At 41.8% G+C, this 27,359-nt stretch overlaps 3 protein-coding genes across 3 annotated transcripts in view; 2 read left to right on the forward strand and 1 right to left on the reverse strand.

Moving 5' to 3' along the window:
* The window catches only part of tmem91 (transmembrane protein 91), a 15,354-nt gene extending 980 nt beyond the window's left edge, over positions 1–14,374 (forward strand). The window contains exons 1-4 of the mRNA XM_081715631.1: positions 1–151; positions 6,849–8,495; positions 10,431–10,577; positions 12,275–14,374. The exon at positions 1–151 is cut by the window's left edge and continues 980 nt beyond it. Coding sequence (XP_081571757.1) covers positions 8,076–8,495; positions 10,431–10,577; positions 12,275–12,430 — 723 coding nt within the window. The 5' untranslated portion in view covers positions 1–151; positions 6,849–8,075 and the 3' untranslated portion in view covers positions 12,431–14,374. The remainder of the gene's footprint in view (positions 152–6,848; positions 8,496–10,430; positions 10,578–12,274) is intronic.
* A 1,098-nt stretch (positions 14,375–15,472) lies between these two features.
* exosc5 (exosome component 5) lies at positions 15,473–18,081 on the reverse strand. Its single transcript, XM_027029304.3, has 6 exons — positions 17,953–18,081; positions 17,600–17,713; positions 16,576–16,697; positions 16,299–16,439; positions 15,810–15,899; positions 15,473–15,619 (listed from the first exon to the last, which is right to left on the reverse strand). Exons 1-6 carry the CDS (start codon positions 18,044–18,046, stop codon positions 15,524–15,526), a joined length of 657 nt encoding a protein of 218 aa, XP_026885105.2. The 5' UTR covers positions 18,047–18,081; the 3' UTR covers positions 15,473–15,523.
* Positions 18,082–18,158: 77 nt separating this feature from the next.
* Positions 18,159–25,767, forward strand: bckdha (branched chain keto acid dehydrogenase E1 subunit alpha). The gene is made up of 8 exons (XM_027029303.3): positions 18,159–18,463; positions 21,006–21,182; positions 21,427–21,513; positions 21,641–21,749; positions 21,982–22,143; positions 23,360–23,566; positions 23,785–23,926; positions 24,299–25,767. The coding sequence occupies exons 1-8, from the start codon at positions 18,338–18,340 to the stop codon at positions 24,639–24,641; spliced, it is 1,353 nt and encodes a 450-aa protein (XP_026885104.2). The 5' UTR covers positions 18,159–18,337; the 3' UTR covers positions 24,642–25,767.
* The last annotated feature ends 1,592 nt before the right edge of the window (positions 25,768–27,359 follow it).

Raw genomic sequence — 27,359 nt, forward strand, 5'->3', positions numbered from 1 at the left:
AGTGACCTCGGCAGTTCTGGGCAGTTTTGGGCAGCTCTGACTGGGTTGCTTGATTGATCCACTCCTCTCCAAATTGTTTACCCATCAAAGTCCGGTCCACCAAAAATTCCCACTCCAAGAGTACCAGCACCCTCTCTTCACGACAAGACAGGTACGTTCTGATCTATGGCCATGTGAACATATATTTTAAAAGTTCCATTTCGTTTGTCAGCATGTGAATCATTTACTACCTAATAACATAATTTTGTAAGGCAACACACTATTTTGGATAGACAAATGCATGATCACAGTCAGATATTGCATGACAGTGTTAAATGTTGAGACGAGTATGTGTCCATAGGAAGTTTTTGGATTGTTGAAAGTTTCTCTTTGCAAAAGTTCTCCTGGGGCAAGAAGAGCATGCCATCCTGGCCTGCCCATATCAGCATTTTAGACCAGCTGTCATACTGAAGTCATGCTGTAGTAGGTGCATCTACCCCTGAATTCACCGTAGCAAGAAGGGGCTCCTCCATTTGATCAGCATCCACGCCGAACAGCTCTGTGATTCTGGGCTTATAAGTTACAGATTGTCGGTCGGTTTGTCCGTCAGCACAGAGTGTGGGTTGATCCGCCCAGCAGAGTCCGAGAGTCGCGCTGTTTGCGTTGCTTTGGCTTTCGGGTGGTGTCAGTGAGGTGGAAGGAGAGTGTGGTGAGGCTGGTGGTCGTTATTCCGGGGACTGGGCTGATGAGAGGCTGGGTTATTGTTGCTCTGCGGTGCAGAGGCTGGAGCATTTGTGCGCGGGCTCCTTCCATTCTTCCTCCCTGCTCTCGAGCCCTGCAAAAACAGAGCGATTGCCCGCCTTCTTCGAGCACAGCTGCTACACATTCGACTTGCTTGAGCTGTGCTCAAAGATAATGCTGTAGAAGTAATTACCACATATTGACAATAACCTCTAAAATGTCCCATTATTTATTCAAGCATTTTTTTTATTACTCTGAGCTTCTGTGTACCTTCAAGCTCTCTCTCTCTTTCTCGCGCTCTCATACACACACTCATGTCTAAGATGAAATGTAACCCCTGGCAAAATCTCCCTGCTTAAACCATTACCTCAGATTACAATCAAAAAGGAGATTGTGTTATAGTATGTGCTTTGTGCTACTTGGCTTAATGGCCACATCACATTTCTTTCTCAACTGAAACAGAATACAAACAGAATAACATCAGTGGTGTCAGGTATAGTGTGTGTGTGTGTGTGTGTGTGTGTGTGTGTGTGTGTGTGTGTCTCAATCACTCTGCCCCATACTGCACCCGGCTGTGTTTTCCTGCTCCCTCTGTGCTAGCAAGATACTTAGCGTGGGTGATAAACGATTAGCAGCCTATCATGTTCCTACACGCGCCTGCAATGGTAATGATGATGCGATTTAGCAACACATTTGGCCATATCCGTAGCAGTGCATCTCTGGAGGTTCTTGGCTATAACACAACCAACACAAAGAATATGGAATGCAAGATGTAATATTATATCACTTCTATATAATGAATAATTCTTTGTAACAGACTGTCTCACAAATTCAAAATGTAAAGTGCTACTGCTTGTTGTGTTTCTCTGTGTGTGTGTGTGTGTGTGTGTGTGTGTGTGTGTGTGTCAGCTGAGTACATCTGAGTGGTTTTTTTCACTCCTCCCTTTGCTGCAGTTCTAAATGCTTGACACTGCCCACCTCAGCCCAAAAACTGTACCTGCTTCTGTACCAGCTGTCACGTTACTGGGGAAACCAGAGTCACATCCCAGAGACGCATTACAGCCAGATACACATAGAGAAAAGTTGCTGTTTTGGACTCTAATTTTCAGTCAACCTCTAACTGGTCCAGCAGTAGAGGAGCACAAGCAGCTAGTGGTGTGAGAGTGCATGAAACTGCCTGCAGCCTCTTCATCCATTTAGGGGCTTGTGGTAGAAGTTCAGCCTGTTCAGTGCCACTGTGAGTGCAGCATGTGTGCAGTGCACTGGAGTCATTTTCAGCATCTCTCCAGCACAGTCAGGACTTGCAGTCCAAGCAAAAACCCAGCTATACAACCTGCTGCAAAACAAGCACCAGCTAGGCAGATTTTGTTGTTGTTGTTTTGTTGCTGCTGTTGTTTTTAGCACCTATATGCCTGTCAATCTTCCAGCATGCATTTCTATACTTGCACAGTATGGCCCGTTTCCTTGCCGACTCTTCTGGGTTTTTTTATCCCTCCGCCCCTGCAGTGATCTCGCAGGCTAATCTGCAACACTCTGCATTCATTAGCACGGACGGAACAGCTGGAGGTTAAAAATAACTATCAAAATAATAGCACACATTTACTGGCACTGTACGTAACGCAAGCATGCATTAAATACAACATGTACACTTATACACACTGGTGTCGAGTGTACACACACATTCACAGAAAAAATTTTCCCAGCAAAAGCGTAATCGGCATGAGCTGGAAGTGAGATACTGTCACCATTTCTGCACATGCACAATCTCATCATCTCTCTCTCTCCGTTTCTCCTTTCCTGGATCTGTCTCGCTCTCTGGCACAGCCGTGAGGAGCAGTGATGTCTGAAGGATACGGGGAATCACCCAACTAAGATACATGCAAATGGCTACTCTACAGCAGTGACTGCACATGTCAAACCTAAGAGGACAGAATGTGTGTGTCTAAAAGAGGGAGAAAGGGAGAGGGAGAAAGAGAGAAAGAGAGAAAGAGGAGAGTGAAAAAGGGAGAGAAGGAGTAGCGTTAGGAGATGACTGATTAATGAGCTCATTTCCAAACACATGCACCAAGCTTTGGGCTTTAAAAAAAAAAATCCCCTCACTCTCTCAATCGCTCGCTCTGAATTCGTTTCTCCATTATAATGCCATTTGGAGAGAATTATACATCTTCCACTCTGCCCATAATGTGACACTGCTGGGCTCATGGCGTTAATGTGGTGGAATTACCAAGGCCCCCATATACAAGTAGAGCAGTTCAGTGGAGCACAGAAATGGCAAATCAGGTCCTGGCCCATTAATCACTGGGCGTGTATATATACCCACCATCCCAGATCTAAAACGAAATGCAGTGCACACATTTCACCCCTAATGCCCAGCTCTCTATTTGGGCTCCTCCAGGAGACACAGCTAGGACAAAGGACTGCAGTCAGTATAGAGGGCAGCAGATCGGCTGTGGATGCTCTGCTGTTTTCTCCATTCTATGCAATTTGAAGTCTTTTGGCGGTTTACATGGAGAATAAGAGTGCCGATCTCACCTCACTTAGTGTGTGTGTGCGTTCAGGTGCATCTGAACGTGTGGGCACTGAACTCTCTCTCAATGTACAAGAGCCACATGCATGTAGACAGCAGTAAGACAGCCACCTGCCTTTTCTAATGTCAAATGCACATAAAAAGAAATTGGACCTGGGTGTTTATAATGGTACTAGAGAGCTGAGCGCAGTAAAGAGGACTCGAGCACATCACACAGCTGAGTACACACAGAAAGACACCTGCATGCATACCTGAGAGAGAGAGAGAGAGAGAGAGAGAGAGAGAGAGAGAGAGAGAGAGAGAGAGAGAGAGAGAGAGAGAGAGCGAGCGAGAGAGCGAGAGAGCGAGAGAAGCAGAGAGACGCAGGAGCAATTCTTTATGAAAGTGCCAGGGGTGATTTGCTGGGCTGTCCTTGCAAACTTCTGTGCGCCTGAGCGGGTATTTTATGCGTAAGACAGGCAGTAATCTGAAAAGGAGGCAGTGTCGTAATGCAGCTGACAGCAGACTTTTATAGAGGAGAGGCAGGGCTGACTGGGGGGATGGGGGGGACCTAATAAAGCTGAGTGCTTCTCTCGTGGAGGCCAACCATCATGAGGGCATTGCGTAGGGAGAGTTGCTGGGGGAGGTGCTGAGAATGTGTGTGCGTGCATGTATGTGTGTGGTTCTTTTTGGGGGGGACAGGTTGGGTGTTCATGTTGTGATGCGATTGCTCTAATGAATTTAACTGAGAGGTCTGATAGTGTGTGTGCGTGAGCGTATGTGTTTGTCTTCTCTTCTCACTACATCTCTCCTCTTTGCTATCAGTCAGAACCACCATCACTGTATAAAGTGAGCCAGTCCAGTTCAGCTCGGCCCATGAACAAACATTCTAGAATTTTCTCTCCATAATCAATGGAGCTACTCCCGGCATGAGCCCTTGAGAAGAGCCATACTGTGCTCTGCTCCCCGACCTCTGCAGGCTAGTTTACAGTGCTGGTCATTACACATTCTAAATGGAAGCTGTTCACTGTACGACTTGGTGAAATACACATAAGGTGTTTTTCAACCCTAGGAAATGAAGGAGTTAGTGCCCATAGCAACAACTATAGCACTCGGTCAATACACAAGGTCAATACACAAGGTCAATACACAAGGCGCTACAGCTTCGGGGAAGTTCTAAGCTCCATCGATTCAAATAATAAAAGACAAAAACAAATTTTTACCCCAAACCAGTTACTGCTTGAGTAATCTTCATCTTTAGCATGAGTTTTAAATCTGTGTGATCTGTTAATGCATGCACATGTGTGTGTGTGCGTGCACGCGCACGCACACACACACACACACACACACACACACACACACACACACACACACACACACACACACACACCTAAAAGTTCTGCTAGCCGCTGCCAAAAGTTCAACCAGCCGTACTTGCATCAGCCAGAGCTCCCTTCATGCCATAATCAAAGGATATGTGAAAATATAAACACATAATCCACATATAGTAATAACAAAGTTTGTGTCAGCAAAAAATACATTTCAGCCATAAATTGCATCAGTCAAATATGCACACAGACCCACATAAATATATAGAACAATACATATTTTATGCAAAATTCAACAGGACCCTAAAGCAGAACCTTAGCAGAGGCTTAATTAAATATTTTCATTCTAATAAAAAACCCTTTATGCAGTGCATATATGTGTTCATAAAAACAGCAGCAAAATTACAACAGTTATTACAGAAACTGAATGCTCTGTGAAAAGCCAACTTTGAAAATGCACCACACATACATAACATCTTAATTAATTCAGGCATACAGATAATATTTTTTTTTCCAAATTTAATCATTTATTTCTCAAATGCAAACACAAACCTAAAAGTGACCATATCAAATGTTATTTGAATTTTTAAAGGTGTGTCTTTCCAAGTGTTCCTGATTGTGCATTCTGAAAAAAAAAGTGTCATAATTTTCCATAACAAGCAGAGCAGGAGGCTGACCAGCTAATCAGGGCAGATTAGAGGCTTACGGCTGATGCAGTTAGACAGGTAGACAGCGGAGCTGGAAGAACTGATCAGGAGTGGTTCAGAATGAGAGATGGATGGCCTACCTTCACTGCAGGTGTCCGTCAGTCTGTGCTGTCACCTCCGTTTGTCAGGCCTGGCTAACAGCGGTGTGTCTGGGAGGGGAGGCTGTGTTCCTTTCTGAAACTTCTCTGGAGCCCCCTGAGAGTCTCCTGCCAGAGCTACTCTCACGCCTGCACAGCACAGCACATCTGGGCTCACATAAATGTTAGCCCAAGGGTTTTCAATGCACTCCTCAACAACCCTCCCATTACCACCACCATCACCACCCTGCGATTTGTGTTACATTCTGTTTACTAAAAGACTTGAATTAGATCCGTCTGCCGTCTTTGATTACCTGACTGAGTTAGCCAGTACTCATGGCCAACCAGCCATTTGTTAGTTTCAAGCTGACAATTCATCTTCAAGCTGTAATGGTTTCATCTTCAGTGCAATCATATTTTAACTGTGAAATTTGTCACTGTGCACAGCCATTAGTTGTTCAGAGCTTCCAGCTTCTGCTGGTCAATACGCCCTGGTGAGGGAGCCACACTGCTCTACCCAGCAGAGCAGCTGGAAGCGGCCAGTGAGGAATCCATAAAGGTTGCTCACATCCTGATGACAAATGTGTCTGGCTGACAAAGTAAACATCAACAGAAGCTGTGAGCCTTGTGAGCAAGGGAATGCAATTCCTGATGACATCAGAGAGCGAGGGCCGGTAGTGATCAGACACCGTGTTGCCCTTCCAACACACTGGCAGTAGGAGAGAAAGAATACCTGAAGCTTTTAACATCAAGGCCTGCTGCTTCTAACTTGTGTTCTTGTGAATATATGTCCAGCAGAAACACTTGGATGAATGCCTGGTTACGTAAAACACCTCTCCCTTTTGAGACAGAAGTTTTACATAACCAGGCATTCGTCCAAGTGTTTAAGTAGAACACATATTCATGAGGACAAAGGTTTGAAGCTGCAGACCTTGGCTGAAAAGGGTTCTGGGAATTCTCTCGCTCTGTTTCTCCCTCTTTTTCTCTCCCTCTCTCTAATTCTGTCTCTGTCTTTGCCAGCACATTGACTCAGCGGGGTTCCAGCTCGTCTCTTGTGTTTAGGTGAGTGCATCAGAGATCCCGGCGTGCAAAGATGTGACACACGGCACATCACAGGCTTGAACCTAAGTTAAAAGCATGGGGCAAGGGTGGAGCGTCAGTGGATTTATAGCACTTGGAACTCATCCAACCCTTTTAAAGACTGGTGCCCTTGTGTTTCAGTCTCAATCTCCTCGCCAACGCGCCCCCTGCCCTCTCGCTTCCCCGCCCCCTCCTTTGAATCATCTACAAAAATAGACAAGGCACACAAGTGCCCCTGGGCAGATGTCCTGTGACTCAGTGTTTGCTCCCTGGCATGGCCAAGCCACTTCGTTCAGTGCAAACGCTTGTGACTTGGATGCACATGCACTGGGGTATTGTTGACCCAGAGCCTCAGCTCTGCATGTGCTGAGTATCACTTTGGCTAAGACAAGACAAGCACTGTTTGTGACCTTGTTCTCTTTTTTGGTAGCGCAGTGACGAGAACAGGAGGAGGCGGGGGGCAGCTACCGACGACTCCCTGCCGGTCCCGACTGACGCCCCTGCCAGGAGAATGAAAATGCATTAAAAATACATGTCCCGGAGGAGGACGCCAGGCTCGGACAGCACACAAAGGTGGCCATAAATCAATACCTGAGGGCTGTGATTTCTTCATCATCACTTTTCCCCTCAGCATTAAGCTGAATGGACGGTGAAAAGAGTGACTGACCAGACGCTTCTATTTCTGCTAAAGCTGAAGACTAAGTACTATTCACAAAATATTCTGCAGGGCTGAAGAGGGAAAAATCCGTTTTGCTCCTTGCAGTATTTGTGTGGCTCATACTTCTTTCAACAGTCTGTGACTGGTTTTCTAGGGCATCTTTTTGTCTCAGGTTGTTTGCTTATTTCTTCTCTCTTTGACTGTTCTGCCAGGGCAAAATAAAAGGACAACATCCATAAAGCAAGTTTTCTGACATCAAGTGTATATTCTCATCATCTTTGGGTTTTTTTTATAAGATAGCACTATTTTTGTTGTAACCATCTGCTTTGCATTTAAATCAAAGTCCTGTACCTTGTTCACAGAAGTACATTATAATACATTTTGATTAGCATTTAGAACGGACAGTCAATCTGAGCCCTTTAAGGACGTTTGCAGTTGAGGCTCTCTTTCCCAGCAGTGTTGCAGTGCTAATCAAGGCATTCTATCACCGATATTGACTTCCGTCTTCTGCCATGCAAAGTGAAGTTCATTAGCATATTCATAAGTCCCAGATTTCATCCCATCATGTGAAATGTGTGACAGAGGCCCTGCATTCAGCCATCGTTGGTGGCAACAAATAGCTTCTGACGTGAAGAAAACGAAATGCGAAAGAAACCAAGGAGCTCAAAGACACGACGAGAAACAACCTTCCTCCTGAGACAACCTTGGTGAACAAGGGTGGAGTGGGAGGGGGGCATGCTTGCATCTCTCTCGATTCTGCTGCCGCCGTCATGATCCTCATCACTAGCTGCAGCCTAAGAACAAGTGATGCCATATTGCAAAAATTTTACATTTGCATTAACGATGGATTATTGTTGGTCCATTAAGGCCAGTGCACCTGCTGCTCTGGAATAAAGCCCACCGAACTGCACCTGAGGGACATCCACAGTCTACCTGGTGGGGGTGACGTCTCTTGTTAAAGTGGTCGACTCGTGTCTGTTCACATTCCTCCAAAACACAATGGAGAGTCTGGATGAACTGGAGCATCCACTTCTGGCTGACAGCCCCAACCACTCGAACCGAATGGGAAATGGCACCTGTGGCGGTGGACTCTTTAAGGGAATTTTAGTAAGGTGCGAGGAGGAAAAGAGGGCACCCTCTCTGGGGTGGAGGAATTACTGCACTTCTGCAGATATGCGTCATCAGCAGCTGCTGGATCCGTGTTCCCTGCCCAGCACGCTGGAATCCTTTTACCCTACGGCTCCAATATGGAGTCCTGCTGAGCCTCTGGGCCTCCATGCCAAGGAGTACCTGGAAACCACATTTGTGGACATCAGGCCTGGCTCATCCCTGGAGCGGAAGCTGCTGGCAGAAACCAGAGACGTCCACAGCGTGTCTTACAGCATAGAGGATGAGGACGACCTCCTGCCAGACTTTGAGGTGAGGGGTATAGATCTGTCTCCAATTTGTCTCATGTACACCTCTCCCTTTTCTCCTACACACATGCAATCACATACCATTGGGTCACATGGCACTGACAGGCTTGCTGTTATCTCTTGAGCCAGGCTCGCCAAAATGCAAAATCGAACAAGGTTCAGTCGTGTATGTCGGCACAACATGAGCACAAGGCAGCCTGCGGCCCAACACGGCTCAGCCCATTTCCTTCCCTGGCCTGCCCTCTTCTTGTTTGTCATGCTCGCATCATGAAAGAATGGGGTGAAGCAATGTTAGGTAACCCACTATTTTGAAGAAACTCCAAGAGTTGTTGCAGTTCCGAGACACAAGGGAGAAGAGGATGGCAAAGGATGAAGTTTTTAAATTGAAAATTCAAAAACCATGAATAGAAGATGGACAGGCAAGCTTGGACAGCCACAAACACATCCAGAACAATTAAGCTCAGTTCCAACTGGGTTGTAGATAATAACACGTCAGCACTAACAGGACCCATGCCAACTTCTATTTCATACACCAGTACACAAGGTCTGGCAGAGTAAAATAGTGACTCAGATGTTGAATTCATCTTTCAGTTTATCAACAAACATGTTAAGACAGAAAGATGTGACCAGTTTTGGCCTGCTTTGGAAAGTAGCAACAGAGGGTAAGCAAAACCCCATTATGCACCTGACTCACATTTTGCTTCTGACGCATCAAGCAGTTCGAACAGACACACAGCAACACTTGAGTGTCTACATCTGGAAAAGAAAAGAACTCATCACAGTGTCAGTCAGTAAAATTATCCAGTCCTTTACACAGCTGTGAACACAGCTGGTTCTTCCTGTCACTGTACATTACACATGCCAGCAGTGATACTTACTTGGACATCAAGGGTAAAACTGCTCTAGAAATGTGGGCAGGACATGGACAACATAACAGAGAGCAGAGAGAGTGTAGTGGTCTTTCTCAAACAGTGGGTCTTTATTTTATACCTGAGATACATTCCCAGTATTCCCTTCTTTAATCTCTGTGACTTATTCTCCATATCCATATACTTGTATGACGTTTACCCTGCACCAAGAATGAGCCAGAGGTGGATACTTCAGGTTCATAAGGTAGAAGTTCTCCCCAGAACCTTAATTGTTGCATGCATGTGGCTTTGCTAATTAGCTCAAGTCAGTAGGTAGCATTATTTAGTGAAATGTGCTGGGATACACCATCATGGCACAGGCAGTTTAACATCCGCAGGTAAAGTAGACTACGTGCTCCTCTTTGAAGTGCTTGTCATGACAACTCAATGTGGTTCTTTTTTTTAGTTTTCTTCTCTATTTAATTTAGTTGCATCTAATAGAAATGCCTTCACAGAGATAAAATTAACAACATGTGTAAGGTGCGGTAAATGAAACATAAGGCACATATGCTAGAAATTAAGATTAGCTCTTAGAGAGGCTAAAACAGGAAGAACTTTCAGATGAGGTCAGAGTGGAAGAGACAGAGTGAAAATGCAGCTCCTTCTGAAAGAAAATTGAGTCATGATTCACCAGCAGGCAAGCTCAGGAGGTGCACATTTGGCATAACCCCATTCCATCACATTACCCAAGAGCTACCAGAGGAAGTTTGTTCTTCGTTCCGGCAGAGGCTTTTTTAAGAAATGACGGCAAATATATGTAGTCTGCTTCACCAGGAGTCAGTAAAACACAACCAAAGTTAATCTAATTTTTTTTTTAATTACCAAGAAGATGCTGAGAAGTGAAGACTACGGCTGGTCTATTTAAAATATTTTTAAATTACATTATACAGATTGTATCTGTTAAAAAATACATTATATTTCCAAATTTGTTAAAACACGTTACTGCCATTTTAGCCCACATTTCATCCTGATTTATCAAAGTTGTGATGCTGTAGACTCAACTGATTCATGTGACTATCTCTGTCCACCAGGACTCCTCCAGTGACGACTTCAGTGACATAGACAGTGAAAACAACTTTCCATTAATGATCCCACAGGATTACCTGGGCCTTGCCTTCTTCTCCATGCTCTGTTGCTTCTGGCCTCTGGGTATTGCAGCCTTTTACCTGTCTCAGAAGGTAAGAACCCCTTTGCACCACGTCAGCGGTGCCCAACCCCACTCCTGCAGAGTTGGACTCCAGTACACTTTAGTGACTTCAATGTTATAGCAGGGAATTTCCAGTTATAACCCTATTATATGCTGTTACAGCATTTTGGGCAACTCTGCTCTGTATAGTCTCACTGTCTTTACATTTCTCAGAGTATTTTTAGCAGAATAAATACCTTTCAGTGTGTGGCTAATTTGTGTGGATAATATTTGTATGGATAATATTTGCAGTTAGTAATGGATGTGTATGGATCTGAATCTAGACCTCCTATGTACATATAGTCACACTGATGCTAGTCTTGCAGTAGTAGGTCACATATAAGTGACTACAAGTACAAACTGCTTTATCTTTTAGAGTCTGTGCTCTGGATCACCAAGGACATTAAAAACTCTCAAGTGGTTCTGTTTTCCAATAAAATATTACACAAATTTGAGACTACACAAGCGCAATGAACTAAAATGTCAAAAATAAATGAGAGTCAAAAATAGAGGGAGAGTCATAAACTATGGTTTAGGAGAGCGTCTTCTATTGCACTTTTCATTCTTCAGTACAAAGGATTATTGTGACTTCAATAAAACAGAAACATATTCATATAAAATTAAATATATTTTTTATTATAATACATTATTCTATATATTATTACATGAATGACAAATTATTTGTATTTCTATCTAGAGAACAAATAACTCAAAAAGTTAACACTAAGTTATCACTGTTAGGAGTGATCAGTCACCATCCGAATGCAGTTTTGAACCATTTTGTTTTAAATATCTCTGAGCATATGACATTATCCTCATTCTTTTAACCTATCCGGAAAGCTGAGTGGCAATTTGCCGTGGCATTTAGGGCAACAGGTGATCTTTTTAGAAAAGTACTACACCTGTGTCTTAAAACAGGATTACATCAAAATTAGCAGGATTACGCCACCAGACAATCTGTATGATGCATGATGATCTAAATCAACACCAGTCCACAAATGAAATGTCAGACTAGATTTTCTGGTTAATGTAGTGGGATGGTGAAAGGAGATCACAGGAATGGTACTTACTGCCCACTGTAAGGCTTGATTTAAGTTACAGAGTGACAGTCAATTTAGCTTTTCCATCAAATCTCCTTCTAGCTAGTTTTGTAGGGAAAATCTAAAACTAATAGCTCACACTTGTGGTAGAGGATGACAATCGTGCGTAATCTGCTCATACCCTGTGTTCTGGCTCGTCATGTTTGATGGCAACACACCGAGGTCTGTGGTGAATTTTCCATTACTAGCCTCGTGGGCTTGAATAGCAGCATGACAGCAGCCCGGTGTTTCGGTCAGTGAAATTCATTAAGGTTTTAATTAAATCCATAACGAGTCAGCCTCTGTTATGGATTTCCATTAGAGGATGAGAGGCTGTCAGACATGACAAGTATTCTAAAGAGCAATGGGGTTACAAATAAAAAATCTGATAGAAAAGGAGCCATAATCCCCCCCACCTCCCAAACCCTCTCCATAGAACTGTATAAAATGGATGTTACTGACACGGTAGCTTTGGTCGGATGACAAAATGCCATATATAAGGATTGAGATACAGATGCCGAGAGATAGATCACTTGTAATAACTGATGCCTGTACTAATCTTAACTTTTCATTGTTTCTTTCCTGCTCTCCACTGGGCGGTCATGGTCAGACGAACAAGGCATGGGCCCAGGGCGACTTCCAGGCAGCTAGCGCTGCATCTCGCCAGGCTCTCTGGCTATCCATCCTCGCCATTGTGCTGGGCATCATCACCTACGCTTGTGCTGTTGCCGCACTTATCTCCTACCTGTCTGGGAAGCCACCTTAAGGCAGTACTGAGCATCAGGCCCCTCCCCTCTTATACCACATTCCCCACCTCTTGGACCACATGCTTCCCCAAATCCACACCTTGTGACAACTGGCTTTTATTGCTACTAAGAAGTGCTTGTAGGTTTTCCTTAAGCTTCCTGAAAATATATGTGCATCCAAATAGTCTGGACTTTTTCATATCTTGAGGGATGGACACCAATAAGTCTGGTGGGAATGGAGCTCAACACAAATATTACAAATAGATAGATATAAGCTTATGAAAAGGACAAAAGAAAATACCTATTCTGGCCAAAACACAGCACTGCACCAGTGACATTACACCACTTAGCAGAAATGCTTGCATAGGTAAGAGAGCTCTGTGCCCCCAAATGAACTGATGAGTTTGAGAGCTTGTTTGAAGGGTAGAAAAAGGACAGGAAATGCAAAACTTTGCGATGGACTTCAGCTTGGAACATCAAGACAATCCTCTCCCTCTCCTGTAAACATTGGCACAGTTCTACATAGTTGCAGTGTCTCACAACCCCGTTAGGCCCCTTCTGGCACCACAGAAAAGCTGTAGTTTAAAACTAGTTTTATTAAACAGTCACAGTTATTTCTACCCTCTTCTCAAAAAGATGTGCCATTTTTTTTTAGGTTTACCTTTCCAAATGTCCATAAACAACAAAGGGAACACTACACTGCCAGCAAATGTAGGAACCAGCATGCCTCACTGCACGGTCAAAGTAAAAAAAACAGGGATGGAAAGGCTGAAATGTGGCAGGGACACACACACACACACACCCACCCAGTGTGACTTCCACTATGAGTCATACCATTAAGATACGCCTCTCCCGCGGGTATCTTTCTGCCATGCAGATCTCCACTTTCCCATCTAATAACACCACTTACTCAGCAGACCACTGCAGCAGGTGTCACCTCACATAGCTTAGCCCAACAACTTGCCCAAAATGAGTGGAAACATTTTCCACATTCAAACGAAACCCTTCCCCTATTGTGTAAGCTTTGGAGCATTTAGGAATACTTGCTGGTTGGGTAGCTGTTGACCTTGAGGTGCATCCATTTGGTTGTAGGCATGCGCTGAGCTTATGGAAATGGGAATTCTAAGCAGGATGTCCAGAAACAGCACAGTCACCATTGATACCCAATGTCGTGATCACTATGTGGGAGTCAGAGACTCTACAGTGCACCTTTAATATGTCTGTCTGCATGGAGATTACACACTGGGGACAATTTCAGAAAAAGTTCAGAAAAAGCCACACCTCAGCATAAAGCCCTCAGGGGATGTGGGCTTTTGGTTTGCCTTGATAAGCTGTATTATGTTAGTCACCCAGTATGTATCGCATAAACAACAGATAAGAGAAGTCTGACTGTGATCTCCAGTAAAGGGAATCACTGAGTACAACCATGCTAAAAACTGTTCCATTATAGTAGTATAGAATTAACTGTTACTATGTTTTGTGGTTTGACTAACTCCCATATTGTATCATTTTTGTTTGTATCAGTTCTTCATGAAAGCTGCTTTTTCTTTACAGCTCAAAGAAACAACTCATGTCAGATTTTTTGTGTATAAACATGTCTCATTATCCTTAGTGCAGCTCTGCTGGAGGAGCCCTGAAGATATGTAATTAAATGAAGTAAAAATAGGAAAGTCAATATATTTTGCTGGCTATAGACCCCATCTGTCGACCTGATACGTGCCATCATGCCCCACTCAAACGCATTTCAGTCATGTACAATCCATGTCACACAACACTTAAAAACCCTTGTTCATATTGTCTCCTCCCATTTATTCATAGACCAAAGTGGATTTATCAGGCAAAATAAATGACAGTACATAGATTTCACCTAGTTTCACCTGGTCTGTGAGTCAGGAAAGTGCATGTATCCTTAACAGGCACACCTGTTTTTTACTCAGTTTTTATCCCATTAAAGACAATAAGAGAAAAAAAACCAAAACCGATGAAGTACAATTTATAGGTGGAAAAACAAACTTTTTGTGCTTGTTAATGTTAGTGTCGGTAAGTTTTCACTTATGTCGAATGCTGACTTAAAGGTTAAAATGTCAACTGCTGAAACAGATTAGAGACAATAAGCAGTGGTCAAGCAAAACATTTCTGTCAGGTACCTTCAGAGCGCCCTGCTCCCACCCCTGCCCAGAAACCCCCGCCAGCAGCAAGGAACTGGGTCATGTCACGGCAGGGGAGAAGCCTCCACACCAGCCAGACCGGTTGCTGCTGGATAAGCAAGATAAGACAGCCTTCCGTAACATTCTCCTCCCCGTGTTAAAGTGGAGAGCATGACAAACACATACATCACACATGATATGCACATGCAGCGTGCCAGTAAACAGGTCGAGGTGCTCTGTGCACAGCTCAGCTAGTGAGTAGACAAACCCTCCATGATGAGCCTCTGGTGAGAGGCCCAGAGCCAGGAGCGGACTCCATTCTATTCATCTATTGGATCTGTTTTACAAACCTTGTGTAAATGTTTATGTATATAATTAAGATTCATGGATCTAAACCAATAAATGCACTTGGCTTAACAGGTTTGTGTATTGTTAGGACTTGTAAGTATAATATTATAGACAAAACTGGGGTACTTTAATCACTAATTATTTATCTTCATTATCTGATTATCTTCGAATGATATAATTCAAAGTATGCCTCAAGTGAAGACCAGCGAGTGCTAATGTATGCTAATATTGCAGTTTGTCTAGTGATTCAACCTGAGCAGCCTTAAGGAATGCTTCTCTATTTTAATGACTTTACTTCCCATGGTCATATCTTTTTGGACAGAGAAAATTATACCAGCAGTCCTAGATTATGTTCATATGCATCAGTAAACATGTAAATATATCTGTTTCTTATACCAGTTAACAGTATACAAAATGCTTTACACACCGCTTTCCCTATTTGAGAGACAGTATGCACACTAAGGTTACACTTTCAGCAGGATCTGATGGGAAATAATCTTAATGAAAATGTTTGGAATATACATACATATGCACCATCTGAATTATTTTTGAATAAAAGAGAACATGTTGAACCATAAAGAATTACATTTAATATGAAAACAAGAAACAGAAATAATATCATAGTATCTTGGAGTATCTCCGTTTCACAGAATCCCTATAAAACTGGAAGATGTGCTCAGAAGCCTTCTGGCTGACTGCTATACACTGCTGCAGCTGTGTGGAAGACAATAAAATCCGATATTAATCCAGTAAAAACAAAAAGAATTATTCACCATGAAGCACAGAATTAATTATACACACATACTTCAGTGCACATCTAAAACCTCAGAAGGTTTTTTGTCAAAAGCTGTAGTGAAATCTGCCCAAAAACACCACCAAATGACATTGCCTCATACTACCTTACCTCTTTGGCTGAGAAAGAACCTTTTGTTGATGACATCATGACATTCCTCTCTTTACTGTCAATTGCAAAGGTCATTAGCGCACGACTCTCCTATAAAAAAGCAAAACAAAATGCTTAGGGTTCTGGGTAACCAGCCAAAACTACATTTAAACAGTGAAGCAAAATGCATTGTACAGCAAAAAGAGACCCATGGGAGAGGCATCTCTTAATGGCATGACTCATAGTGTGTGTGTTGTGTGTGTGTGTGTGTGTGTGTGTGTATGTATGTGTATGCAAGCGTGAGACACTAATAACCTTTGCTTGACTCACACACACACACACACACACACACACACACACACACACACACACACACACACACACACACACACACTTGAAACAAGGACACAGGATCTGTGTATTCTGCTCTTGGATAAAGGCACATTTACATTTACAGCAGTTGGTACTAGTCCTTGTCAAGAACGATTTACAGAAGTGAAGGCACCTCACCTTCTCCTGTTGAGCCGTGGGGTCAGCAATGATGAAGCCCTCTGAGTCAATAGCACAAGTCACACCGCAGAAGAGGTGTCCCATGGGCAGCCCAGCGTCCAGCAGTGCCATGCAGGCAGCATTTAGGCAGCACGACAACAGCTGAGAACCAGATAAGGACTCAACCAGTGAGAAGCAGAGACCCTGCCTATTACAGTCATATCCAAGTGCAACTCACACAAACAAAGACAAACAAAGAACAGCTCATCTTAGGAATGGTTTTGGTCTCGAAGGATACTGAGCCATCATCATGCACCACTTGAAGGACGAGTGTGAGAGAGGAACGAGGATGAAGGGTGGAGAGCAGAGTGGCCTCACATGTCTCCCGCACACACTGCTCCCTTGCGCGCTCCCTGACACCTAATGAACCAGGTCAGGAGAATTGTCTGAGGACGTCCAACGGGCGAACACAGAATTTTGCCTTTATGTGACTGCCACCTTGTGGTGAGAAGAGGTACTACAAGATTCAGTGCAAAGTCAAACAAATATTCATTCTGCTTCTTTATAATGTAACGAGTAGCTGTTAAAATCATTTAAAATATACTGACATTTGGCTGTCTAACTCAGGTCACGAAAGACCAGCCTTGTAAAGACCAGCCTTGTAAAGACCAGCCTTGTAAAGACCAGCCTTGTAAAGACCAGCCTTGATAAAAACAAAAATACAGGACAAACAATCAAAAATGTATTAACTGGCCTTTAATTTCATGGAGTTTGGCCAATAGGTTAAGTAGGAGCAATTTCAGCATACACTGTAAAACTGCATTCCACCGTTATTTTCTTAATCTAAAATCTACTACTGCTTTCTTTATCACAGCAGCCACACTACCATCTATTATGTAGCTACATGCATCATCAGTTTTTTATAAATAGCTAATCAGGATTTTTAAATACTTGAATTCTAATTCAGTACAAGTCTTTGAAACAGATGCAACTCCACGGACATCTGTCACAGTCTGTATTGCAATTTTTTTTTTTTCCTTTTCTTACATACCAGTTTCCACTTACTGAATTGTTGGTAATTATTTGACGTGTTGAATTAGCCATATTACAAAGGTAAGTGTCTATAGTGCAGTGCAGCTAGTGATCTAAGTTAGGTCTGGGACCTGTGTATTTCTGACATCATATTTCTTTTATTTAGCTTGCACTAGTAGATGGTTAGATGGCAGGATTAAATTGTCCGCACTTGCACTGAATACTTGATGACTGTAATTATTTTCTAAATAATATATATATATTAAAAAAAAAATAAAATAAAAACATACTTGTCACCCCCACTTTGGGATGGATGAGAACCTCCAAAGTTGCCCGATCATAGATCTCCTTACTAACTTTTACTTCAGCTGGCCCATATACTCCTGCACACACACTGGTGTCCCCTGAAAACACATTTTCACTTTACGGCCGACATAACTAAAACCAACAGAATTGTAGTTAGATAGACAGATAGACAGATAGATAGATAGATAGATAGATAGATAGATAGATAGCCAAGATACATTTAAGACCTAGCAAGTAGCTATCAGTCATAACTAGTTAAATAGCACTGGGTTTCTGGCCTTATTTTTAACTCTAATTTTAATTATTCTAATGCACTGAGAAACAGTATAATACATACCTTGAACAAATGTGGCTGAACCGTCTGGCTTGGATAACAAATTCTGCTCACTGCCAAATTCCCTCAAAACTTGACTACTAACATTTGGATCCATCGTGGTTTGTCCATTGACTAATTGTTTGTCGCATTTTCAATCGTCATTATTTCTAGCGCTCACTGATGACGAAAGAACAGAAAATTGGTCCAAATTCTGGTTGGGGTCTCTACGACTTTTATTTCAATTGTTCATCTGTGGCACTGCTTAAAGACTAATAATAATTTTTAAAACGTTTAAAAAGTCATTAAAGAAATAATAAACGTTTTTTCTGAAAAAACACTATTTAATTTTGAGGAATTAAATTTGGCTAATCTTCTCATACAGTCACCCCTTAACGAGGTGGTGGGGATGATCTTAAAGATGGCGGCTGTGAGGAGGATGATGAAATTGTATGGACTCGGTTTCCATGCAATTCGTCAACAAACATCTCTGAGAGCATCCAGAGTCCCCCAGCAAAGGGCATTCCACGTCAATGTAAGACCAGTTCTTAACTCGCGTGCAATGAGGGATTTTTGACATTTGTATATTTCTTTTCATGTGCATTAATTTACAATAACTAACGTTCGCTATCTAGCTAACTAGCTAGATAACGTTAGTGCGGTTCTTTTAGCAACACAGTACATACTGGTTATCTTATTTTGTTGTTTTATAGAGTGGATATGATATCTAGCTGTGTAGGTACGTAGCCTGTGTGTATGGTTAAATTCGGGAAAGTGTGGATGGTTCGGGGAATGAATCTATCCCTAGCTAGCTGTCCTTGTACCGGTTGTTTTGGGAGGTTTTGGACAACCAGCAGTGAAGGGACGTTGTATTTGTGGTTGTTGTTATATCTTTGATATTTCTAATTCATGAATTATATTACTATGAACTTGCCACGAAGGTTATAGCTACAGAATTCAGAGGATTTGTTTCTGTGTAAACAAATATATGCGTATCATGTTTGCCGATAGCCAAGTCGTGCATTTCAACCTTGACGAGGCGCTGCCATTTCCATAAGCGCTGATTGGTCAATTTTAGAGGGTGTGGAAAATAAGACTGCTTAACTACTGACTGTGTAGGAATGTATTTCTGGCACAATAAGTAAGGTATTGCTTCTCAGGCTTTTTTCTTCTTTTTTAAAAATGTACAACTCTTCTTTTATTAGTGTTTTAGCAGAAAAAATCGAATTTGTGGCTGTTTATAGTAAATGTGATCACTCTCTTTTTCCATAAATGGTACAATTGTGTCTTGTAAGTTTAGAGGTAACCAGCATTTATATGGAGCCTGTAGTCTATTTATTTACATCTTTCTATGAATATATGTTAAACAATAAGCACAGGAAGTGAATTATGAATTGGAAAATTATTTAATATTACTAGTTGCTGATTAGTCGTGGCATGTGCATGTTTGGATAGTGTATGTCATTCTACCTTTACTTAACATTATAAAATGAGTACAAAGTGTGAATCCACAACAATTCAAATGTGAAACTAACGTAACAATGGTCGTACATATACATGGTGCAAATATCACCTTAAGTAAGTATCTGTTATTAATTTCATTAATTTCATTCCTTAATGTTCATTAATTTAGAGTCTCCCTGGTAGCCTGACCTCTAAATATTTTAGTATATCCTTTGTTGCTATTTACCTTAAATAAACCTTTAATTTTGAAGGTAAACAGCAACAAATGATATACTGCAATTCTTCCACAGATATTATATTCATAAAAGCTAACCTTAAATAACTCGTGTTTATTATATTCAAACAAACAAGCAAATAAATAAATAACCATCCATTTACTGTTTTGCAAGCCTACATATAGGGCCATGTGTTCAGTTTCAGGTGTCACAGTCAAATGTCTCCTTGAGGACATAGGTAGTTTGTCAGCCAGCTTTTACCCCATTCATCACTGGTCTGTTTTACACACCAGGATCAAATGTTATTTGGGTTGCTTACCATAGCAACTGGAGTATGATTAATGCTAAAAACTAGAAGTCTTTGAAAAGATACTGAATTTTTAAAGAATAAAGCCAGACAACCTCTCACATATAAAGAATATATAATCAAAGACTATGATTTTGCAAATACTGGGGATCTTGCAGGGTCGCTGTTCGCTAGACTGCAGTAAGATTCCTTTTCAGATTATTTCCCATCATGCTTTTGTTGGAAATTTACAAGAAGAAAAACTCCTGAATAAATTATCAGAAAGAGAAACCGGTTGTGTGTGCACAGTGGTTTGTTCTGAAAAAACAAAATACAAGGAAAAATAAATAAATACAAGAAGCATAGCTTCCAAGGCCTCCCTGGAGTCTCCTCCATGTCTCATGTCTCATCTTTCTGTACCTGCTTTGCTGCTTCCTGTTTAGTGCACGGAGTGAGCGCTCCTATTGATTGTTGACAATGTCGCACCACTGTTTGCATGAGCCAAGACACAACTTGTGATATTGCACATGGTTGATTTTCTCAGTACCTCAAGACAGGGAAAAGACATGCCAAAAACAGCTATCCTGATTTACTCACCCGCTTAAGTTAAAAGATTGATGACTGGAGCGCAGCACAACTCTCTCAAAACTCTCATGATTTTATTCCAACATTCAGACTTGTCTGTGACTTGAAAAGTCATTTGGTGTAAGGCCAGCATAACGCAAGCTGTTTCCCTCAATGCTGTAATTTTCTGCTGTATAGAACATAATATGCCTTTGTGTATGTGTAAAATAGAATTAGGTATTGGCAGCTTTATTTATTATATTAAAATGCTACATTTAGCAAAATTTCTTTTAGTTATTCACTGTAGTATGTAAGATGAAAAAGCAATACCAAATTATTGTTATTCTCATAAAAATAGTCATTCCTCTGCCGGTGTATCAGTGTACTGTTGGACAAATTGCCTGAATTTGTAGTTGGATTCTATAGTTCCATTTTCTTCTTTTTTCGTGGCTATGTGAAGAGCAGCTAGAGGTCTATGGTATTTTTAAACATGCACAAGTCCTGATTGGTCAGTTGACATTCCTGGGTGGGGCATTGTCCTGTGCCAGGGAGCCCAGCGACAGCAGCCGTTTGATTCGTCGGTGGAGAAGCCTCAGTTCCCTGGGGCCTCTGCTGAGTTTGTTGATCAGCTCGAGTTCATCAAGCCCAATGTGATCTCGGGAATCCCAATCTACAGAGTCATGGACAGACAGGGACAGATCATCAGGCCCACAGAAGATCCGCAGGTAATGAGTTTAAGTGCACCCCACCATATGAATATAGGTAGACTTGAGTTAAAATACGTATTTTGCCCAGTGTGTAAGGATAAAACGAAAATTTTAGTGCAGACTGAATTGTGGAACAAATTTTACAAAGCTATTACTAATAGGTTGTGTTAAGGTGCTTTACAAAAGTTTGTGTGTGCTTGTTTCACCTCATTTATTTTATTTTATATTCCATGTACTTTTCTATACTCCTGTTGCTTCTTAGCTTTCAAAAGATACAGTGCTAAATTTCTATCAGAAGATGACACTCCTCAACACAATGGATCGCATTCTGTATGAGTCCCAGCGGCAGGTAAGAGCTGACCTGACCTGCTCCGATCCCAGGTTTCATTTTCTTTCCTCAAAACCTTTGATTGGAGCACAGTGGGGAGTTAGGACTCCCAACGTGCACTTGATTAATGTCTTTTTCTGGTTTCCAGGGTCGCATCTCATTTTACATGACGAACTATGGTGAGGAAGGCACACACATAGGAAGTGCTGCAGCTCTCAACCCCAACGACTTAGTCTTTGGGCAGTATCGAGAAGCAGGTGAGGCTCAGCTTGACAAAATCTATGCCTTCTGTATCTCTGAAATCTGGTTTGTCCTTTGGCTTAGCAATTCATGGTCAGCACAATGAGGCAGTAAATGGAATTGTAATTATTTCTATCTCTGAGAGAACAGTTGATGAAATGTCTGTAATAAAGATTTTTTATTACAGGAAATGGTAAAATGAACTATGCAGTTAATGGTGCTCTCTGCTATGCTTTCTCTGTATTGTAGGAGTGCTGATGTTCCGAGGTTTTCCGCTGGATCTGTTTATGGCTCAGTGCTACGCCAATGCAGATGACCTTGGCAAGGGCCGACAGATGCCCGTCCATTACGGCTCCAGAGATCTTAACTTTGTCACCATCTCTTCACCTCTTGCCACTCAGCTCCCCCAAGGTAAGACTCAACAACAGTGCAACACTTTTACAATCTAAAATATAGTCTCTAGCAACTAATGACTGCACACTGTTGAGCAGAAAGCGCCTAGAGTAGAATGTTGTAATTAGGCACACATCTTATACCATGGAATTTCAGGAAGCACAGATTTAATGAGAATTTTTAAGCTGGAGAAATGATATAGGCCCATTCCAAATGCTTGTTTTTGTTTTTTTTTCTGCATGAGCAATATCCCCATGGAAACAAAGTGACTTTGACTATGACTCCTGTTTTTTTGTTTTTGTTTTTGTTTTTTTTTTAAACCCAAATTTTGTTTTCCACTGTTTTTTTGCCTTGCTGCAATGATTTATTAAGCATGCATCATCCTACACATTCCACATTACACTCAGTAATTATGCTTTTGCACGGATCTAACATCTATTATGTAGCTACACACATCAGTAATTTCTAAATTGCTAATCAGGAGCCAGTGTCCCTAAAACATTGAAGCATAAGATCATAGAGAGTGTTCACTTTAAAGCCAATGCTACCATTTACCCATGATCTTTTGGCTACAGTTATTTTGGGAAACCTGCCCAGTGTTGTCTGCCCTACTGCCAGACATGAATGCGTTTAAAGCTCAACATTTATTTTAAAATTCAAAGTCAAAATAACTGACTGCAGAAGTGACAGACTGATGCCAGGTCTTGCACAGATCACAGAGAAAAACAACTTAGCTAGTTTGCCAGTCTGGTATAACGGCCATTAATAACTACCTTTCACATCATTCAGTAATTTGAGAGAAGCCTTTCCCCACCATGAACAACAATCAGTGGATGGCGAATTTACCTCGAGTTACTTAATAGAATGTCAGTACCGGTACTTGGTACTTTATTTAAGTCTTTTCCAGGGTGTTATCCTTGATGTTCAATCCCTTTGGCTTGCAGAACTGACATGAGTGAATATTCTCAGAACACTGTAGATACATGATCAACTGATCACTCCATTTTTAAAGGAGCACACAGTTGAGTCTGGCATCTAAAACTACACACCCTAACTACAGCTTTAATTAGAGAGCTCTAGAACTCAATCAGATGCAGGAATCAGTAACTGGTTATAAAATCCACAACACCCATGGATTGAACCAGTAGTTACATAGCTGGGAAAAAAAGATCTACCCTGGCTAAAAGTAAAGGGAGTAAATGAATCCTTGTGTACTTGTCCACATGTATTGTAGCTGCGGGAGCGGCGTATGCTCTGAAGCGGGAGAACTCGAACCGAGCCGTGATCTGCTACTTCGGCGAGGGTGCAGCCAGCGAGGGCGATGCCCACGCTGGGTTCAACTTCGCCGCAACTCTCGAGTGCCCCCTCATCTTCTTCTGCCGTAACAACGGCTACGCCATCTCCACCCCCACCAACGAACAGTACAGGGGTGATGGAATCGGTAAGCCAGGCTCCACCCTATCACGCACAGCCTGCTGTTAGCACCTGCTGTTCGTGACGTCCACTTCAGTTCTGCTAAGTTAATTGTTCTTTTGTGACCTCTTGAGCTGGCGCTGATCTCCAAGATGCACTGTAGACCTCATACGAGGGCTATAGGGGATTGGGCCTCACAGTGTCCTAGGCATATTTAAGCGCATGTTCTTCTTTCCCTGCTTATAGCTGCTCGAGGCCCAGGTTACGGTATGATGTCAATCCGCGTGGACGGTAATGATGTGTTTGCCGTGTACAACGCCACTAAGGAAGCACGACGGAGAGCAGTGGCCGAGAACCAGCCTTTCCTCATCGAAGCAATGACCTACAGGTATGACTGCTTTCTTATATAGCTCATAAGCTCTGGAACAGTCAGCAATCCAGGATATAAAGATGTTGTTAAAATCGAAATGTATTGTAGGCTGGCTTACACTTATTTTATTGGATCCTTTTATATTTTATTGCATTATTAATTTTTATTTTAGAATAAATATTTGTCAAACTTCACTCTAATGTAAAGCACTTTGACCTTTTGGAACTAAAATGAAAAGTGCTTTATAAATTCTTACAAGATTATTAATAATAATAATAATATAAATATTATTATTATTATTATTATTATTAAATAAGCTGTACATGCTCACCCAGCTCCATTACCATCCCTCCTTCGCCTTATTCTTGGTGCCTTTTCCACTGCCCCTAGGATCGGCCACCACAGCACCAGTGATGACAGCTCGGCCTACCGCTCCGTGGATGAGGTGAACTACTGGGACAAGCAGGACCACCCCATCTCCCGCCTGCGCCACTACATGACTGCGCACGGCTGGTGGGGCGAGGATGAGGAGCGCGCCTGGAGGAAGCAGTCCCGCAAGCTGGTCATGGAGGCTTTCGAGAGGGCAGAACGGAGGCTCAAGCCTCACCCGGACCTGATGTTCACTGACGTGTACGAGGAGATGAACCCCGGCCTGCAGAAGCAGAAGGAGTCCATGTGGAGGCACATCCAGCAGTATAAGGAGCACTATCCGCTGGACCTCTACGACAAGTAAACTGCAGAGGAGGAAGGGAGAGAGGGAATCCAGACAGGATCTGGTCCCATTCAAAATGAAAATGAAGAGCCCTACTACCCATGGCCTTTTCTTTTTTTGGGAACACCATTTAGGTGATGCAGGGGTGAACGGATATCACTTTTATGAGTTTGTAACTTTTGATAGCTGCTGCTGGTGAATGAAGCCACATGTTTTCAGAAACGCCCGACACTAAGAGTAGTTACAGTTAATGATGCATGTTGCTCTGTCCTGCCATCTGTGCAGAGTGCTGAGCGGTAGAGAACGTGGGAGGTGAGGGTATGTAGGGGATTTCTGTTTTCTTTTGGCTTGGGATCAGCTCAGACAGTGAGAAGGTGCAAGGAAGCAATGGGATATGACAGTTGCACGGGGGGGAATTATTATGCATTAGGTTTTTAGTAATTAAGTCATTCACGTAAAGCTGGGATGTGTGTAAAGATGGATGTATTTTGTTGTTGGCAGTAGGGGGCACCCTATTGTACTTTTGAATTATAGACTAATGTGGTGTCCGAGGTAAGATATTTGGAGCTCTGTGATACAGTGTGCTTCAGCTGAGAATCTACCACTACAATTGAAGGTATTAACTGTGTGTTGACTTTGATCTGTGTAAATCTGGTAAAAATGCCCATAATCCTTGTTTTTAAAGATGATCATCACATTTAACAATCACATCTGATTCAAATAAATTGAATTGTATTCATACTTAATTTAAACCATATTTTGAAAGGCTGTAGAACTACGGTGATAATACATCTGTATATTCATGTTTTCGGCTTGGGTATGATGTATAAGTCTCTTTCTAAATCCGTTTGAGTGTTTTGTGAAGTAAAATAAAAAGGCTCCTGTGTCTTCTGACAACTCTGCTGTTTCAGAGGGAGGTTTGGTATTATTTTATTCAGATTTTTTTGTTTGTCTTTTGTTGGTAACTTGTTTGTTTTTATTGCCATCCAGATTGCTGATGATAATTTTGGTTTCTGATGAAAGATGAACATACTGCTGCTCTTCCAGATTTCGTTAACTGTTACATTTGTTTAGGATAATTGAATGATTGGTGTGTGAGGGTGGGAGAGTAAAGATTGAAACATCAATAAAATGTTTGTGAAACATGGTCATGCCTTTGACTGTGTGCTTTAACATACGTCCATGAGACTGTTTGTTTGGCTTTACTCTGTAATAACCACTATACTCACAGTAGGCTTGAACTATTACTTGTAAGTTAGAAAATATCTGAACTATCTGTATCTAACAAAATTAATACTGCAGCTAATTTGTTTCCATTGATCCAGAAATATTTACTCAGATGTAGGTGTCCTTGATGTAATGTGCACATTGGAAAGCTGTAACACAAGATCATTAAAAATGAGTGAATCATTTAAGAAAGAAAGCATCAGATCATTGACAATAACAAGTTGGGGTATTTTGAATTAATATACCATCAAACTAAGAGTGTGTGTATAATATTTTCATTGTGCCCTGGTGAATCATCTTGCTCATTGCTTATGATCCTTAGCAGATATGTAGTATTTTCCAGCCGTGCCACTGCTTGTTGAGTTGAATGGGACTGAATAAATGTTCCCATGCACTTGGAAGTTCCTGCTTGCTTAAAATGGGAGTGTTAGTGGGTTAAAAATGTCTCAGCATTTTTACAATAGTTTTTTACTGTGCAAACTATTGTTCCACCATTAAACCCTAGCTAACAAAGTTGTAAACATAATTTGATCTAATGTCTGCTATAATTAAACAGCAAATGTATCAGGGTCTTATATTAATCTGCTCCCCAAGTGGGACTAGTGCTTGTATTTGGAGCAGGAGACAGATCAAGTCGTCTGTTGATGGGTAACTCATTTAATGCTGAATTTATTTCTTATGGTGCCTTGGTTGTTTTTTTTTCCTTGTTCTTAATAGGACAAAATCATGTTTCTCCTTCACTGCCCCTCTTCTACCTGCCAGAGAAACAGGCTCCCCTGAGGAGCTAATCAAGTAAGGGCTTTTCTCTAGCTGCTCAATTGTTTTTCATTATCTCAATGCCCCTGATTCAATTTGAATCTGAAATTACGTGTGTCACAATGTATTTATTTGTTACAGAGGCAATGGGCCATTAATCAGAATGGTAAAGGGGCTTGTTTTGAAGAGGGTACAAATGGGGAAATTGGGATTAATACAGAATGACATGGAGTCTTTAAAACTGTAGTCTAACTAAAAAAAAAGGGCTGTTTGATAAATGATATAAGATGTTGCCTTTGTAAAGCCTAGTGACAAATCCAGCCTCACAGATCTTTCTGATTGACTTCAAGGGATGAGTCTGAGTTCCTAGTTGAGGCATAGTATTTTGAAACCGATTCTACCACCTTCACTGGGTCATGGGCTTTAGGTGCACACACTTGCTCCTCAGGTGGACTAAAATATAAAAAAACTAATAAAAAATGTGTAGCTTGCTGACTGCATACATGTCCCATGACATTTTAATCTAAGAGTAGCATAATCTGATTATGCAGTTTAAGTGCACACTATGGATTTTTGTTGTGTATATAAGGCTTGAGGCATCTGATCAGCTAATTAATACCAGAGGGTCCTAATCCTTCATGGTCTTTGAACTTGTAAGAAAGAGCACCAGACTGATGAGAATAAATAAGGATCCTAGATAGACAGGTCAGTTGAGTCAGCATCAGAACAATAATAGTTCATTTAGCAATTTCACTT

Source organism: Electrophorus electricus, chromosome 6 (assembly GCF_041902795.1).
Source record: "Electrophorus electricus isolate QZ-2024a chromosome 6, ASM4190279v1, whole genome shotgun sequence".
NCBI classification, from domain to species: domain Eukaryota; kingdom Metazoa; phylum Chordata; class Actinopteri; order Gymnotiformes; family Gymnotidae; genus Electrophorus; species Electrophorus electricus.

Bases quoted from the DNA above. Each gene is read 5' to 3' on its own strand.
- exosc5 (XM_027029304.3), bottom strand. From the start codon at position 18,046: ATGGATCCAAATGTTAGTAGTCAAGTTTTGAGGGAATTTGGCAGTGAG. The intron at 15,900-16,298 runs GTGAGGTGCCTT...GCTTTTTTATAG, and splicing joins CCACGGCTCAACAGGAGAAG to GAGAGTCGTGCGCTAATGAC. The intron at 15,620-15,809 runs GTAAGGTAGTAT...TCTTCCACACAG, and splicing joins GTTCTTTCTCAGCCAAAGAG to CTGCAGCAGTGTATAGCAGT.
- bckdha (XM_027029303.3), top strand. From the start codon at position 18,338: ATGATCTTAAAGATGGCGGCTGTGAGGAGGATGATGAAATTGTATGGA. The intron at 18,464-21,005 runs GTAAGACCAGTT...GTCCTGTGCCAG, and splicing joins AAAGGGCATTCCACGTCAAT to GGAGCCCAGCGACAGCAGCC. The intron at 21,514-21,640 runs GTAAGAGCTGAC...TCTGGTTTCCAG, and splicing joins TGTATGAGTCCCAGCGGCAG to GGTCGCATCTCATTTTACAT.